Source organism: Opisthocomus hoazin, chromosome W (genome assembly GCF_030867145.1).
Source record: "Opisthocomus hoazin isolate bOpiHoa1 chromosome W, bOpiHoa1.hap1, whole genome shotgun sequence".
NCBI classification, from domain to species: domain Eukaryota; kingdom Metazoa; phylum Chordata; class Aves; order Opisthocomiformes; family Opisthocomidae; genus Opisthocomus; species Opisthocomus hoazin.
In genome coordinates this window covers 34,125,990-34,141,125 of record NC_134453.1, presented here as the reverse complement: position 1 = coordinate 34,141,125, position 15,136 = coordinate 34,125,990, and the positions used below count along the sequence as shown (strand labels likewise).

At 46.7% G+C, this 15,136-nt stretch overlaps 1 protein-coding gene across 4 annotated transcripts in view; it reads right to left on the bottom strand.

The window, feature by feature from the left end:
- Positions 1-15,136, bottom strand: part of LOC142365636 (amyloid-beta A4 precursor protein-binding family A member 1-like) — a 120,022-nt gene that overhangs the window by 3,190 nt on the left and 101,696 nt on the right. For all 4 annotated transcript variants that reach the window (XM_075446635.1, XM_075446634.1, XM_075446632.1 and 1 more), the window contains 4 exons: positions 5,158-5,337; positions 4,159-4,371; positions 1,116-1,235; positions 331-471 (listed from right to left, as the gene is read on the bottom strand). In XM_075446635.1, coding sequence (XP_075302750.1) covers positions 331-471; positions 1,116-1,235; positions 4,159-4,371; positions 5,158-5,337 — 654 coding nt within the window. The remainder of the gene's footprint in view (positions 1-330; positions 472-1,115; positions 1,236-4,158; positions 4,372-5,157; positions 5,338-15,136) is intronic.

Sequence of the window (15,136 nt, the reverse complement as noted above, 5' to 3'; positions counted from 1 at the left end):
TCCTATTAGGCATGCTACCAAAAATATGAGTGTCCATAGCCTAGGGAGCACTAGGGAAGAAACTAGCTGAGGTAACACAGGGCAGAAGGGAAAGGGAAAGGCTGAGAATTTTCATATCCATACTAAGGTCTGGGGAAAAATGATTCCCTAAGGTGTTGAGTATCCACCAACCATCTCAATTTTATCTGCAGTTGTGGGCACTTAAATAATAAGAAAAACCTTGGTTATTCTCACTCTTACTTCTAGTATTCATGTTTGGACAGTAGCAACCCAAAAGAGGCAATGATGATGAAATATGCAATATTGTCTAGGCACACTGCTTGCTCCTACCTCACCAACAGCATTTGAGAGAATGTGAACGATTTTCTCATGAGGTGTTGCTACAACACTCTGCCCATTGATTTCAATGATACGATGGCCAACTCGCACTCCTCCTCGCTCTGCTATACCTCCTCTCATAAGGCTACAGATCTGGAAGGGAAAGAACAAAATTATCACAGTTTTGATATGGAACAGAGGCTTTTAACCACAAATGATAATTCAGTATTTAAATACATGTGTTTGCAACAACATCTAAAATGTAGTGGATCATTGATTCAAAGTAACATTTATTAGCTATCGAGTACTACACATTCTTTTCCAAAAGCAAAAGAAATCACCCACCAAAAGCTATCCATATTATACTTGTTACTTCATGGCTTGAAAATTTAAGAGTGTATGAAGAACCATAGTTTACAAAAAGTTCAAAGTGTATAAGCCTTGCATTAAGAGAGAATCAAAGACCGACTCTTTCTTTTGAGACCATATACAATGGTTTGGTCAGAGACACAAATGATACAGACTGAAAGCAGCCTTCTTCATACACTTCTGTTTCTTTAACCTAAACCAGCCTTTTTACTCCTCTGATTGATTCTAAATCTATGAAATAAAGTTTCTTTTCCTACTTCTGACTGGGAAAAAAGTCAGATGAATAACTTTGACCAGTTCAGCTTTTATATGTTAGACTTAAAATATGTACTGAGCCCCTGCTGCAGTGAGGGAAAAGATACAATTCATTACATATGTAAACTTTAACATATGTAAAAACATCACCAGAAGATCTGGAAGCTACTTACAATCCCATTCTGTACACTGAAGCCTAACTGGTATCTGAGGTCAGGTCTCCTGATCAAGACTGTGGTTACTGGAGGACATCTAACTACATTCAGTTTAACATGGGCTTGGTTTTTCAAACCCTGCAAAAAATAACCATCACCATGAAAAATGCTGGCAAAGATGGGGTGAAACAATTTAACATGAGAACTAGGAAAAACGATACTCAGAGTTTTAACATGGGAATAGCCCTGAATAAGCAGATCTTTGAGTGTATCATTATGAAACAGGATTCCTGAAGACCAGACAGAAGCAATAGGATGCTCAGTGAATTGAATGATGCAGTATAAACCTCTTCTTGTCAAGAAGCTGATGTGGTTGTTTTAAGAAATCTAGCTTCCTGTTGGCAATTTCTTCATTTGAGAACACAAATTATTGTTCAAAAGGAAGCAAAGGAAATAAAAAGCAGGTCTATGCAGTTGACCAGAAAACTGCCAAGCATTCTGGCTGGGAAATGACATTTAAAATATGCAGCTAAGATAGATACTTACAAATAAGTGTCTTTCCTGGTGTAGTTATAGCAAATTCTCTAATGCAAACGTCAAGTCTGTGTATAAGCAATACTCGCATTTACATTACCCCTCCTTTCTAAACTGGATTTATCACATTCACCATTAAATCTTTGCTACCAGAAGAACTAAATAAAGAAGGAAAATCCAAACATAAAAGTGGAGATAATTGTAGAGTCTGACCTTTACACATGTTCAAGCTTTCAGAGCTGTTTCTTGTAGATAAATCCAACTCCAATGTTAGATTACTTTTTTCTATACAACATATAGAACTGAACACACATTGCTCTTAAATGTTGCATTTACACACATTTAGCCTTCAATAAACAGAACCCATATGGGAAAGAGATGCATGTTAACATTTATCAATTCCAATGCCTGCTTTTGAATTTCTTTCATATGCACAAAGTCAAATATGAGTCCCACTGAAAACAACGGGTTGCCTGCCACTGACTTCAACAAGATTAGGATTTCATTCAGAAAATAACTCCTATTACAGCTAAGGTAATATACCGATGACTCTATGTGCGGTTTACTGCAGCTGATTTTGTTCAGCCTAACTCTAGACTTGGTACTGACTTGAGACTGACATTCTGCCGTGATGAAAAGTCAATGCTTCTAACTGTCTGGACATGACAGTTGCACAGTCCCTGAATCTGTTTCTGATACCAGTTAGCACCAGATGCTTCTGAAAAAGACATAAGTAGCATAATACAATTAGGGAATAACCATCACATATGGAAAGTTTCTTCCTAGATTTGTCAGTTTGTAAATGGTTTATAGTCAATTAGTAGCAAGGCTTACATCTGTAATTTAAAAATAACCTTATGTGAAGTACTTGCAAGATATTCTCCTCATCTATATAAAATGCTTATCTTTTCATAGGAGCATACTAAAAAAGTTTACAGTCTTAGGATATTTCTGCAACATTGAAATATGTACTTGGGTGACTGATGTTTCATTTGGGGGTTCATTTGTGTTATCCAGAAATGTTACATAAACAGTTCTAGATGCATGGCTATAAAGACCCGCAAATGCATCGACTACCTTCTTAACAGAAAGATAAATGGCTAGCAGTTCCCTGGGCAACAGCCAAATGTATCCATGAAAAAGGAGTAGAAAGGCCTCTAAAGGCAGGACACAGCAAAGCTAGCTTTTTCATTCTTTTCATTTTGAGAAAGTACAGAAGATTCTTGATGCATCACAGCAAAAATCCATCTGTATGAGAAAAGCATACATCAGTTTTCGAAATAAAACTGATATGGGATAGAAAACAAATATGACAGCTGATAACATGAAGGGTGGTGAGCTTTGTTCCACTGAAGTTGGCACAGAGATACTTAAGGGTTTTTTCTACTTCAGGAGAAAAAAAAAAAGAATGCTGTTATCAAGGTTTTAATATACTGCATTAACAAGATATCATTTGAATTCACTGAATCCAGAATGGTTGGTCTCAGAGACTTAAATATCTATTACTTGTCAGTGTTTACATTTTCAGAAACCAGAATATCAGATATTTATAGCGAATTTTTTAATTCAAGCATTAAGGGATCCATGGGCAACAAAGACATACTTATTTTGTGAATTACTAAACAAACATTTTTTTTACTGCAGAACACCACTACCCAGCAGGGACATGTAAGGATTTCTGTAGTCACGTATAGCATTACATTGCATGTCTACATGCTACAATATGCAACAGTTGTGTGGTGATTGTCTATTTCAGTAGGTAACCCAGAAGACAATTTAGCTGAATTTCCAACATTCTCAAAGGTTGCATCTTTCCCCCTCCTGAAAGAAGCATCTTTTCCCCCTCCTGAAATGTTTAAATACTCATTCTCTTGTATGTTGCATCTACCCCAGGGGCTCTTCATTTCCAGTTGACTTGCCTGCTTTTTGCGCTTATATGCTCTCATGTCAATTAAAATAAAGTTCTTCCAATTAAAAAATCCCACCATTTAGCCAAGTTCAAAGAAACATTATACTTTCCAATGCAGTCAAGTTGTTTCTACAGTAAATACATAGGCTTAATTTTTCTTTTAAATTAAAAGTTTAGAAAAATGTTAAAATATGTTTTTTTTAAAAAAAAACTTTAAAAAAAATGACTCAGTTCTCTAGGAACTAGATCACAGGAATAATTTAAATGGCTAAAATTGCACCAATGCAGATTTTAGGCACCTATGTCTCAGACTGTCCTAAGAAGTTTAGGTGCCTCCAGATAGTAACAGACATCTTCCTTTTGGATCCAAATATTCCCTTGGGGCCTGAAGTCCTGCACCGTGCCCTGGTCTAAGCAGTTAAATGCATAGCTCCCTTCTTAGGGCTCAGAAAACAGGTAAAACAGAATTTGCCCTCTACTTTAAGGTCATCAAAAGGAAACTGCTATAAAATGCACAAGGTCAGAGTTAACAAACAACAAATAGTTCTGTACTTTTTGCTCTCCCACTACTGCAACACAGGTTTTAAAACATGTAATATCCAGGAATATTCTCTGTACCTTTATAATGCTCTGGCATGTTGAGAGTGGTAAGCCAACCAAACTGGTCCCATTAATTGACATGATCTGGTCCCCTATATTTATTTTCCCAGACTTCTCTGCTGGTCCTCCATGCATCATGTTGGCTATGATAACTGTAGGCAAAATGGATCCCCAGCCAGATTCCACAATCACTACACCTAGAATTTCTCCCTTTTGCTTTTCAATGTAAACCTGAATCATAAGAAAGACAGTTTTAAAGAAAAACTTTTTTCTCATATATGGAACTGATGATCCCACCCCCCATATGTTTCCCTATAAACAAAGACAGGCTTGTCATTTGCAAAATGCCTTTCTTATCCAAAGGCAAAAACACAATAGGGTATAGAGTTTGACACAGTTTCAATGCCTTCAAACATCAAATAACATTGAAACTAGAGATTTTGTTTAATTCAAAATCACACCCCACCACCCCACCACCCCCAAATAGAACTCGTCTGTTCATATGGCTCAAGGGAGCTGGTCTAGAAGAAACCCTGGCATGATGGACTTCGGTGGACAGAACTAAGTCAGGGAGGGATTTAAAGTACTTGTGATTGTGTTTTTGGAAACAATTACCTGTGTGTTGCAGTGTTACACTACTTTATCAATAAAACCAGCAGCAAATATATAGCCTTTTAAAATCTGGGGTCAACCACTCTTATCAACCTCAGTGCCTCCAAAAATTTTACATTGCATACTGTATATTCACTTCACTGACATGTAATGTCTCAAATGTGAAAACTGTTTCATGAAAAGAACACACAGACAGTAAATCATTCAGCTATTGATAAATGTAAGGTTCACTGCTTGCTCTTAAAACAGAATTGCCCGTAGGATAAACCTACTGGGAAGGATAGAAATTACCTCAGTGAGGTTATTTATTGGAAGCATTAATAGCTTTCTAATTGTTGCCAGTACAGGCCTGAACTCAGGATACATGAGATTAATGGTGTTACGGAGAAAAAAACAGAGACATACATCTTTGCAGTTTTCAGATTTGGAAAAATGAATCAGGTCATCATTGTACATGTCCTGGGTATTGAGCAAGTCACTATATTCCTTATGGCTTAGGTCTTCAGGATTGATTCCATTTGCCCTCAGAAATTCCTGGTAAGCCACGCTAAATGCTTGACCTATAGACTGCGCAATGAGCTGTGCCTGTAGTAATTCCCAAAGAAGAAAAGAAGAACATCAAACATTCCGATGGTTGCATTCGCTGACACTTTCTCTGTTACAAACATGCAGCAAAATGGTTCATGCCTACAAGTCAAGGAACTGTAATAAATGTAAACCAAAATGAACCTGTAGTAATAATTTAAAAAGCAAACCAGAATGTCAACATAGTCATCCGTGCAGTGAGCCCAGCTGAACAAGTAGCTACACATAAGACACACAAGTAAAGCCTTCCTTTCACAGCTAACTACTGCTGACATAAAGGTATACCCATGGCATTACTTGAAATTGAGAGTCCAGAGGGAGAACCTGAGCTCTCATCTGTGATAGTTTTCTCTTCTGGCACAAAGGCAAACCATCAATAAAAAATAAAAACATCTCCTAGAAAACACACAACAGCATTTTAAAAATGAGAAGGCCTTTAAAAGAAGGCAAAAGTATTTTGGGCTGCATTAGGAGGAGTGTTGCCAGCAGGTAGAGGGAGTTGATCCTTTCACTTCTACTCAGCACTGGTGAGGCCACACCTGGAATCCTGTGTCCAGTTCTGGGCTCCCCAGTACAAGAGAGGCATGGACGTAATGGAGAGAGTCCAGAGAAGGGCCACAAAGATGGTTCAGGGACTGGAATATTGGACATATATGGAGAGGCTGAGAGAGCTGGGACTGTTCATCCTAGAGAAGAGAAGGATCATGAGGGATCTTGTCAATATGTATAAATACCTGATGGGAGAGTGTAAAGAAGATGGAGCCAGGCTCTTTCCAGTGGTGCCCAGTGACAGGACAAGACACAATGGGCACAAATGGAAACACAAAAAAATGACACTTAAACCGAAGAGCACACTTTTTTACTGTGAGGGTATGGTCAAATACCAGAACACGTTGCCCAGAGAGGTTTTGGAGTCTCCATGACTGTTAATTTGGGTTTTGAATATCTCCAAGGATGGAAACTCAACAATCTCTCTGGGAAACCTGTTCCAATGCTTGACAGTCCTTGTGGTGAAAAAATTTTTTCTTGTACCCAGTCTGAATCTTTCTTGTTTCAATGTATGCCCGTTAGCTCTCATACACCCACCATGCACCACTGTGAGGAGCCTGGCTTCATCTTCTTGATGATCTCCTTATGTATATTGGAAGGCTGCTGTTAGGGCTCCCCCGAAGCCTTCTCTTCTCCAGGCTGAACAATCCCTGTTCCCTCAGCCTCTCCTCATAGGGTAAGTGCTCCAGCCCCCTGACCATCTTGATGGCCTTCTGCTGAACTCACTCCAGTTTGTCAATGCCTTTCTTGTATTGAGGGGGGGGTGTGGCCAAAAGCGGACATGGTATTCTAGAGGTGGTCTAATGAGTGCTGAGTAGAGAGGAACAAGGAAAAATTATTTCCTGCAGTTTACTGCTTATGCTCCTTTTAATCCAACTCAGGATGCTGTTGGCTGCCTTTGCTGCCAGGGCATACTGCTGGCTCATGTTCAGCTTGCTGTCTGCCAAAACCCCCAGGGCTTTTTCAGCAGAGCTGCCCTCCGGATAGCCAGTCCCCAGCCTGTTTTGTTGACAGGGTTTCTTCCTCATTAGGTGCAGGACTTGTCATTGGTCCCTGTTGAATTTCAGGAATCAAGTTCAGTGGGCTTCCAGCTCACTCCTCCTGGTATATATGGCTCTCTCCTATGCCTATAGGTTGCTCTTGGATGCTCTGCTCCTAAAGCTACTGGGTGCTCCACAGCTTTCACTCACTGCTGCGTTACTCCTTATGAGCTGTTCTAGTGACTGAAGAAAAGGGAATATTGCACCTGTCTTTAAAAAAGGTAATAAGGAGGACCCCAAGAACTACCAACCAGTCAGCCTCACCTCCATGTCCAGTAAGATCATGGAACAGATACTCCTGGAAGTTATGCTGAAACATATGGAAGATAGGGAGGAGATTAGAGACAGCCAACATGGCTTCACCAGGGGAAAATTGTGCCTGACCGAACTAGTGGTCTTCTGCGATGGAGTGACTGCATCAGTGGACAAGGGAAGAGCTACGCATGTCATCTACCTGGACTTCTGTAAGGCTTTGACACTGTCCCCCACAGCATTCTTGTTCCTAAACTGGAGAGATATGGGTTTGACGGATGGACTGTTAGACGGATAAGGAGTTGGCTGGATGGCCGCATCCAAAGAGTTACAGTCAATGGCTCAATGTCCAAGTGGAAACCTTTAATGAGTGGTGTCCCTCTAGGGTCCGTACCGGGACCAATACTGTTTAATATCTTCGTTAATGACACAGATAGTGGGACTGAGTGCACCCTCAGCAAGTCTGCAGATGACACCAAGCGGAGTGGTGCAGTTGAGGAGTGCGGGCGAACAGAGCCGGCAAACAGAGGCGGCGCAGCAGCCAGGGAGCGGTGCAGCAGTTTGCGCGGCAGTTAGCGCAGGCAGGGTGAGCGAGGAAGGCGTGCGGGGAAGGCATGCGGGCAGGGTGCAGTCCCCCCTCCTGGCTACTCAAGTAGCGGGCATCGAAATTCCAGGAGATATTCTAGCTATGGTTTCCACCCGTGGGAAAGCTGTTGCTAGAAGGAGTGTGGGGACCCAGACGGAGGCCCCACGCAAGGACACAGCAGTCCAGGTCTCCGGCTGCAGGGAGTGCCTGAGCCTGGCGCTTGTACCGGAGGACAGCAGAGACAACAGATGTGTTCGGTGTGACCAGGTGAACGATCTGCTCGGCCTGGTGGCAGAGCTGAAAGAGGAAGTGGAGAGGTTAAGGAGCATCCGGGAGTGTGAGAGGAAGATCGACTGGTGGAGCTGCACCCTGCCCTCCCTGAGGCTGAGGCAGCAGGAGGCGGCTCCACAAGAAGCAGAGGACCCCCTACCCTCTTGTCACCGAGCAGAAAGAGGGGACCTGAGAGATGGGGGGGGGGGGGGGATGGAAACGGGTCCCTGCTCAGGGTGGCAAGCGAATCCCCTCCCAGCCTCCCTCACCTGCCCAGTTGCCCTTAAGCAACAGATACGGGGCTCTGGAATGTGAGGGCCCGGCTAATGAGGATGCGGGTGAAGGTCCATCCAGGGGGTTGCCTAGGATGAGTCGGTCAGCCCCACGTATTACGACTGCCTCGGCTAAGAAAAAAAGGAGGGTAATTGTCATAGGCGATTCCTTTCTGAGGGGAACGGAGGGCCCGATATGCCGACTGGACCCATCCCACAGGGAAATCTGCTGCCTCCCTGGGGCCCGGGTTAGGGATGTTGCTAGGAAACTCCCTGGTCTGGTGCGGCCTTCTGATTATTACCCACTGTTGGTAATGCGGGTTGGCGGGGACGAGATAGCAGAGAGAAGTCCCAAGGCCATCAAAAGGGACTTCAGGGCACTGGGGCGACTGGTTGAGGGATCAGGGGCACAGGTGGTGTTTTCCTCAATCCCATCAGTGGCAGGGAAGAGCACTGAAAGGGGCAGGAAAACTCACCTGATGAACAGGTGGCTCAGGGACTGGTGCCATCAGTCGAATTTTGGTTTCCTTGATCATGGGGAGGTGTACACAGCACCGGGCCTGCTGGCGACAGACGGAGGATTCTTGGCCACGAGCTGGCGGGGCTCAGTGAGAGGGCTTTAAACTAGGTTCAAAAGGGGACGGGGACATCGCCCAGCTCACTAGGGATGAGCCCAGGCATGGCATGCCAGGATCAGGGGGGAGATCGACAGCACAGCTCAAGTGTGTTTACACCAATGCACGTAGCATGGGAAACAAACAGGAGGAGCTGGAAGCCATTGTACAGCAGGACGGGTACGACTTGGTCACCATCACAGAAACGTGGTGGGACAGCTCGCGTGACTGGCATGCTGTCATGGATGGCTACAGACTCTTTAGGAAAGACAGGCCAACAAGGAGAGGTGGTGGAGTTGCTCTGTATGTGAGGGAGCAACTGGAATGTATTGAGCTCTGCCTGGGGGCACATGAAGAAGGAGTTGAGAGCTTGTGGGTTAGAATTAAGGGACAGCCTCGTATGGGTGATGTTATTGTGGGTGTGTACTACAGGCCACCTGACCAGGAGGAGGAAGTTGGTGAGGCCTTCTACAAGCAGCTGCAAGCAGCCTCACAGTCACAGGCCCTGGTTCTCGTGGGGGACTTGAATCACCCTGACATCAGCTGGGAAGACTATACAGCCAGGCAGGTGCAATCCAGGAGGTTCCTGCAGAGCATCGATGATAACTTTCTGATGCAAGTGGTGGAGGAACCAACAAGGAGAGGCGCTCTGCTGGACCTTGTACTAACAAACAAGGAGGGACTGGTGGAGGATGTGAAGGTTGGAGGTAGACTTGGCTGCAGCGACCATAAAATGGTGGAGTTCAGGATCCTGCGTGGAGAAAGCAGGGCGATAAGTAGGATCAAAACCTTGGACTTCAGGAGGGCTAACTTTGGCCTCTTCAAGGAGCTACTGGGAGGAATCCTGTGGGCCAGGGCTCTCGAAGGCGGGGGGTCCAAGAGTGCTGGTCGCTGTTTAAATATCACTTCCTCCATGCTCAGGAGCGGTGCATCCCCCTGAGAAAGAAATCGAGCAAAGGAGGCAAGAGACCCGCGTGGATGAGCAAGGAGCTTCTAGTGGAACCCAGACAGAAGAGAAAGGTCTATGGAATGTGGAAAGAGGGACAGGCCACTTGGGAGGAATACAGGAATGTTATCAGAGCATGCAGAGATACAACGAGGAAGGCCAAAGCCCACCTGGAACTGAATCTGTCAAGGGATGTCAGAAACAACAAGAAGGGCTTCTTCAAGTACATCAGCAGCAAATGGAACACTAGGGACAATGTGGGGCCGCTGCTGAATGAGGTGGGTGTCCTGGTGACGGAGGATGCAGAGAAGGCAGAGCTACTGAATGCCGCCTTTGCTTTCGTCTTCAGTGCCAAGGCTGGCCATGAGGAATCCCAGATCCTGGAGGTAAGAGAGGAAGCCTGCAGAAAGGATGACCTTCCCTTGGTCGAGGAGGACTGTGTGAGGGATCGCTTAAGCAATCTGGATGCCCACAAATCCATGGGCCCAGATGGAATGCACCCACGAGTGCTGAGGGAGCTGGCGGATGTCATTGCTGAAGCCACTCTCCATCATCTTTGAGAGGTCCTGGAGGACAGGAGAGGTGCCCGAGGACTGGAGGAAAGCCAGTGTCATTCCAATCTTCAAAAAGGGCAAGAGGGAGGACCCAGGGAACCACAGGCCGGTCAGCCTCACCTCCATCCCGGGAAAGGTGATGGAGCAGCTCATTCTGGAGGTCATCATCAAGCAAGTGGAGGAAAAGAAGGTTATCAGGAGTAGTCAGCATGGATTCACCAAGGGGAAATCAGGCTTGACCAATCTGATAGCTTTCTACGATGGTGTGACTGGCTGGGTAGATGAGGGGAGAGCAGTGGATGTTGTCTACCTCGACTTCAGCAAGGCTTTCGACACTGTCTCCCATAACATCCTCCTAGGGAAGCTCAGGAAGTGTGGGCTGGATGAGTGGTCAGTGAGGTGGATTGAGATCTGGCTGAATGGCAGAACTCATAGGGTTGTCATCAGTGGCGCTGAGTCTAGTTGGAGGCCTGTAACTAGTGGTGTCCCCCAGGGGTCAGTACTGGGCCCAGTCTTGTTCAACTTCTTCGTCAGTGACCTGGACCAAGGGACAGAGTGTACCCTCAGCAAGTTTTCTGATGACACCAAACTGGGAGGAGTGGTGGATACACAGGAAGGCTGTGCTGCCGTTCAGCGAGACCTAGACAGGCTGGAGAGTTGTGCAGAGAGGAACCTGATGAGGTTCAACAAGGGCAAGTGCAGGGTCCTGCACCTGGGGAGGAACGACCCCATGCACAGGCTTGGGGCGGACCTGCTGCAGAGCAGCTCTGGAGAGAGGTACCTGGGTCTCCTAGTGGACGACAGGTTGACCATGAGCCAGCAGTGTGCCCTGGCTGCCAAGAAGGCCAATGGGATCCTGGGGTGCATCAAGAAGAGTGTGGCCAGTAGGTCGAGGGAGGTTCTCCTTCCCCTCTACTCTGCCCTAGTGAGGCCCCATCTGGAGTACTCTGTCCAGTTCTGGGCTCCCCACTTCAAGAAAGATGAAGAGCTACTGGAGAGAGTTCAGCGAAGGGCTACGAGGATGGTGAGGGGACTGGAGCATCTCTCCTACGAGGAGAGGCTGAGGGAGCTGGGCTTGTTCAGCCTGAAGAAGAGAAGGCTGCGAGGGGACCTAATATATACTTACAAATATCTGAAGGGTGGGTGTCAGGAGGATGGGGCCAGACTCTTTTCAGTGGTGCCCAGCAACAGGACAAGGGGCAATGGGCACAAACTGAAGCACAGGAAGTTCCAGCAGAACATGAGGAAGAACTTCTTCCCTCTGAGGGTGACAGAGCACTGGAACAGGCTGCCCAGGGAGGTTGTGGAGTCTCCTTCTCTGGAGATATTCAAGACCCGCCTGGACAAGGTCCTGTGCAGCCTGCTGTAGGTGACCCTGCTTCGGCAGGGGGGTTGGACTAGATGACCCACAGAGGTCCCTTCCAACCCCTACCATTCTGTGATTCTGTGATTCTGAGTTTATAAACTAGAGGGAAGGGATGCCATCCGGAGGGACCTTGACACGCTTGAGGAGTGGACCCATGCAAACCTCATGAAGTTCAACAAGGCCAAGTGCAAGGTCCCGCACCTGGGTCGGGGCAGTCTCCAGTATCAGTATAGACTGGCTGCTGAATTGATTGAGAGCAGCCCTGCGGAGAAGGACTTGGGGGTACTGATGGATGAAAAATTGGACGTGAGCCAGCAATGTGCACTCGCAGCCCAGAAAGCCAACCGTATCCTGGGCTGCATCAAAAGAAGCATGGCCAGCAGGTCGAGGGAGGTGATTCTGCCCCTCTACTCCGCTCTGGGGAGAACCCACCTGGAGTACTGCGTCCAGCTCTGGGGTCAACAGCACAAGACAAACATGGACCTGTTGGAGCGAGTCCAGAGGAGGGCCACAAAAATGATCCGAGGGCTGGAGCACCTCTCCTATGAAGAAAGGCTGAGAGAGTTGGGGTTGTTCAGCCTGGAGAAGAGAAAGCTTCGTGCAGACCTTATTGTGGCCTTTGAATACGTAAAGGGGGCTTATTAGAAAAATGGAGAGAGACTTTTTAGCAAGGCCTGTAGTGACAGGACAGGGGGCAATGTTTTTAAACTGAGAGAGGGTAGATTTAGATTAGATATAAGGAAGAATTTTGTTTAGGGTGAGAGCGGTGGGACACTGGAGCAGGTTGCCCAGAGTTGTGGATGCCTGTGATCCAAATGGTAATGGAGTCTCACAACTTTTTATAAAACAAAGCTTTACTGAGGCAGTAGGAAAGATGAGCAACAACACATCCATACGGTGACTCACCCCATCACCAATAGCAAACACAGGATCATAAGCGATGTCATGGCTCTAATGGACTGCCAGGGACACTTGGAATCCGGGTCATCTAGCAGCAACAGCCAATTGTGCAAATGCCTTTTGAATGTGGGTTGGAGTCGTGCCGCCCCACGGCTCCACCAATGGTAGCGTGATTTGAGAGAATCATACCTTACATGAATAATGTGAGTGGCATCTTGCCTACGCTGCTGATGTCAGTCACGGGGCAGGATGTTGGCAGTCTGTCTACACTGCCGATATTGGCCAAGGGGCAGGGTGTCAGGAGGCAGGGTGTCAACGTCCCATCGTTGAAGTGTTCAAAGTCAGGTTGGAAGGAGCTTTGAGCAAGCTAATCTAGTGAAAGATGTCCCTGCTCATGGCAGGGGGGTTGGACTACATGACCTTTAAAGATCCCTTCCAACCCAAACCATTCTATGATTCTATGATTCTATGATTCTAGCTCCTACCACCTGCTGCTGGTGGTAGAGGCAGGGATGGGTAGAAAAACAAAGGCATGTAAAGGGAAAGCTCTGATCTCTGTGCCGTGCAAGGAAGCAGCTGAAAAGAGCAAACTAGCGGAATCCTTTGTTGTGAGGTGATCAAGGTAAACTTGCAATGATATACATACTGTTTACAAGTGGAAAGCAACATGGCATGAGTGCAGAGCTGATGGGAGCAGCGCAGGAAACTGAGTGTGGAACAGTGCTGTGCATAACCAGAGTGCTGGGTGCAGGAAGCACTGTGGAGCGTAGGGGTGCTGGTCACAGTGTGGAAAGAAACTTCCCTCTGGTGTGTAGTTCTGGTTAGGGGGAAGGGGAGGGAAAGAGGATGGGAGGACTCCATAGCCTACGGTGTGGGGGTGTGATGGGGATGTAGGAACACAGCTAAGCTGTGTTTTTACATGCAGTCCAATTCAGGCCCCAGTAAGGACAAGGTTCCCAACCCCAAAATAAAAACTGTTTGTGTCTTATATTTACTCAAGCCAGCTCTAAACCTATCGATGACAAAAACACGATTGCTGGCACTGAAAAGGTCAGCAGCACACAGAGTCTGGACTTCCATTATTTTGCAAACTTTCAAATCAAAACAATTTGATGGCAAGAACAATATGGCAAGAAGATGAGTGGACTGCAACTCATTAGCTCAGCACGCTATCTGCAAGATAGCTCAGCACGCTATCTGCAAGATATCTCCAGCTTATCCTGGAGGCCATCATCAAGCAAGTGGAAGAAAAGAAGGTTATCAGGAGTAGTCAGCATGGATTCACCAAGGGGAAATCATGCCTGACCAATCTGATAGCTTTCTACGATGACATGACTGGCTGGGTAGACGAAGGGAGAGCCGTGGATGTTGTCTACCTCGACTTCAGCAAGGCTTTCGACACAGTCTCCCATGATATCCTCCTAGGGAAGCTGAGGAAGTGTGAGCTGGATGAGTGGTCAGTGAAGTGGATAGAGAACTGGCTGAATGGCAGAACTCAGAGGGTTGTCATCAGCGGCTCTGAGTCTAGTTGGAGGCTGGTAACTAGTGGTGTCCCTCAGGGGTCAGTACTGGGCCCAGTCTTGTTTAACTTCTTCGTCAGTGACCTGGACCAAGAGTTAGAATGTACCCTCAGCAAGTTTGCTGATGACACCAAACTGGGAGGTGTGGTAGACACACCGGAAGGCTGTGCTGCCATTCAGCGTGACCTGGATAGGCTGGAAAGCTGGGCAGAGAGGAACCTGATGAGGTTCAACAAAGGCAAATGCAGGGTCCTGCACCTGGGGAGGAACAACCTCATGCACCAGTACAGGCTTGGGACGGACCTGCTGGAGTGCAGCTCTGCGGAGAGGGACCTGGGTGTGCTGGTGGACAACAGGTTGACCATGAGCCAGCAGTGTGCCCTGGCTGCCAAGAAAGCCAATGGGATCCTGGGGTGCATCAAGAAGAGTGTGGCCAGCAGGACGAGGGAGGTTCTCCTTCCCCTCTACACTGCCCTGGTGAGGCCCCATCTGGAGTACTCTGTCCAGTTCTGGGCTCCCCACTTCAAGAAAGATGAAGAGCTACTGGAGAGAGTCCAGCGGAGGGCTACAAGGATGATGAGGGGACTGGAACATCTCCCCTACGAGGAGAGGCTGAGGGAACTGGGCTTGTTCAGCCTGAAGAAGAGAAGGCTGAGAGGGGACCTAATAAATGCTTACAAATATCTGAAGGGTGGGTGTCAGGAGGATGGGGTCAAGCTCTTTTCAGTGGTGCCCAGTGACAGGACAAGGGGCAATGGGCACAAACTGAGGCACAGGAAGTTCTGTCTGAACATGAGGAAGAACTTCTTCCCTCTGAGGGTGACGGAGCACTGGAACAGGCTGCCCAGGGAGGTTGTGGAGTCTCCTTCTCTGGAGATATTCAAGACCCGCCTGGACAAGGTCCTGTGCAGCCTGCTGTAGGTGACCCTG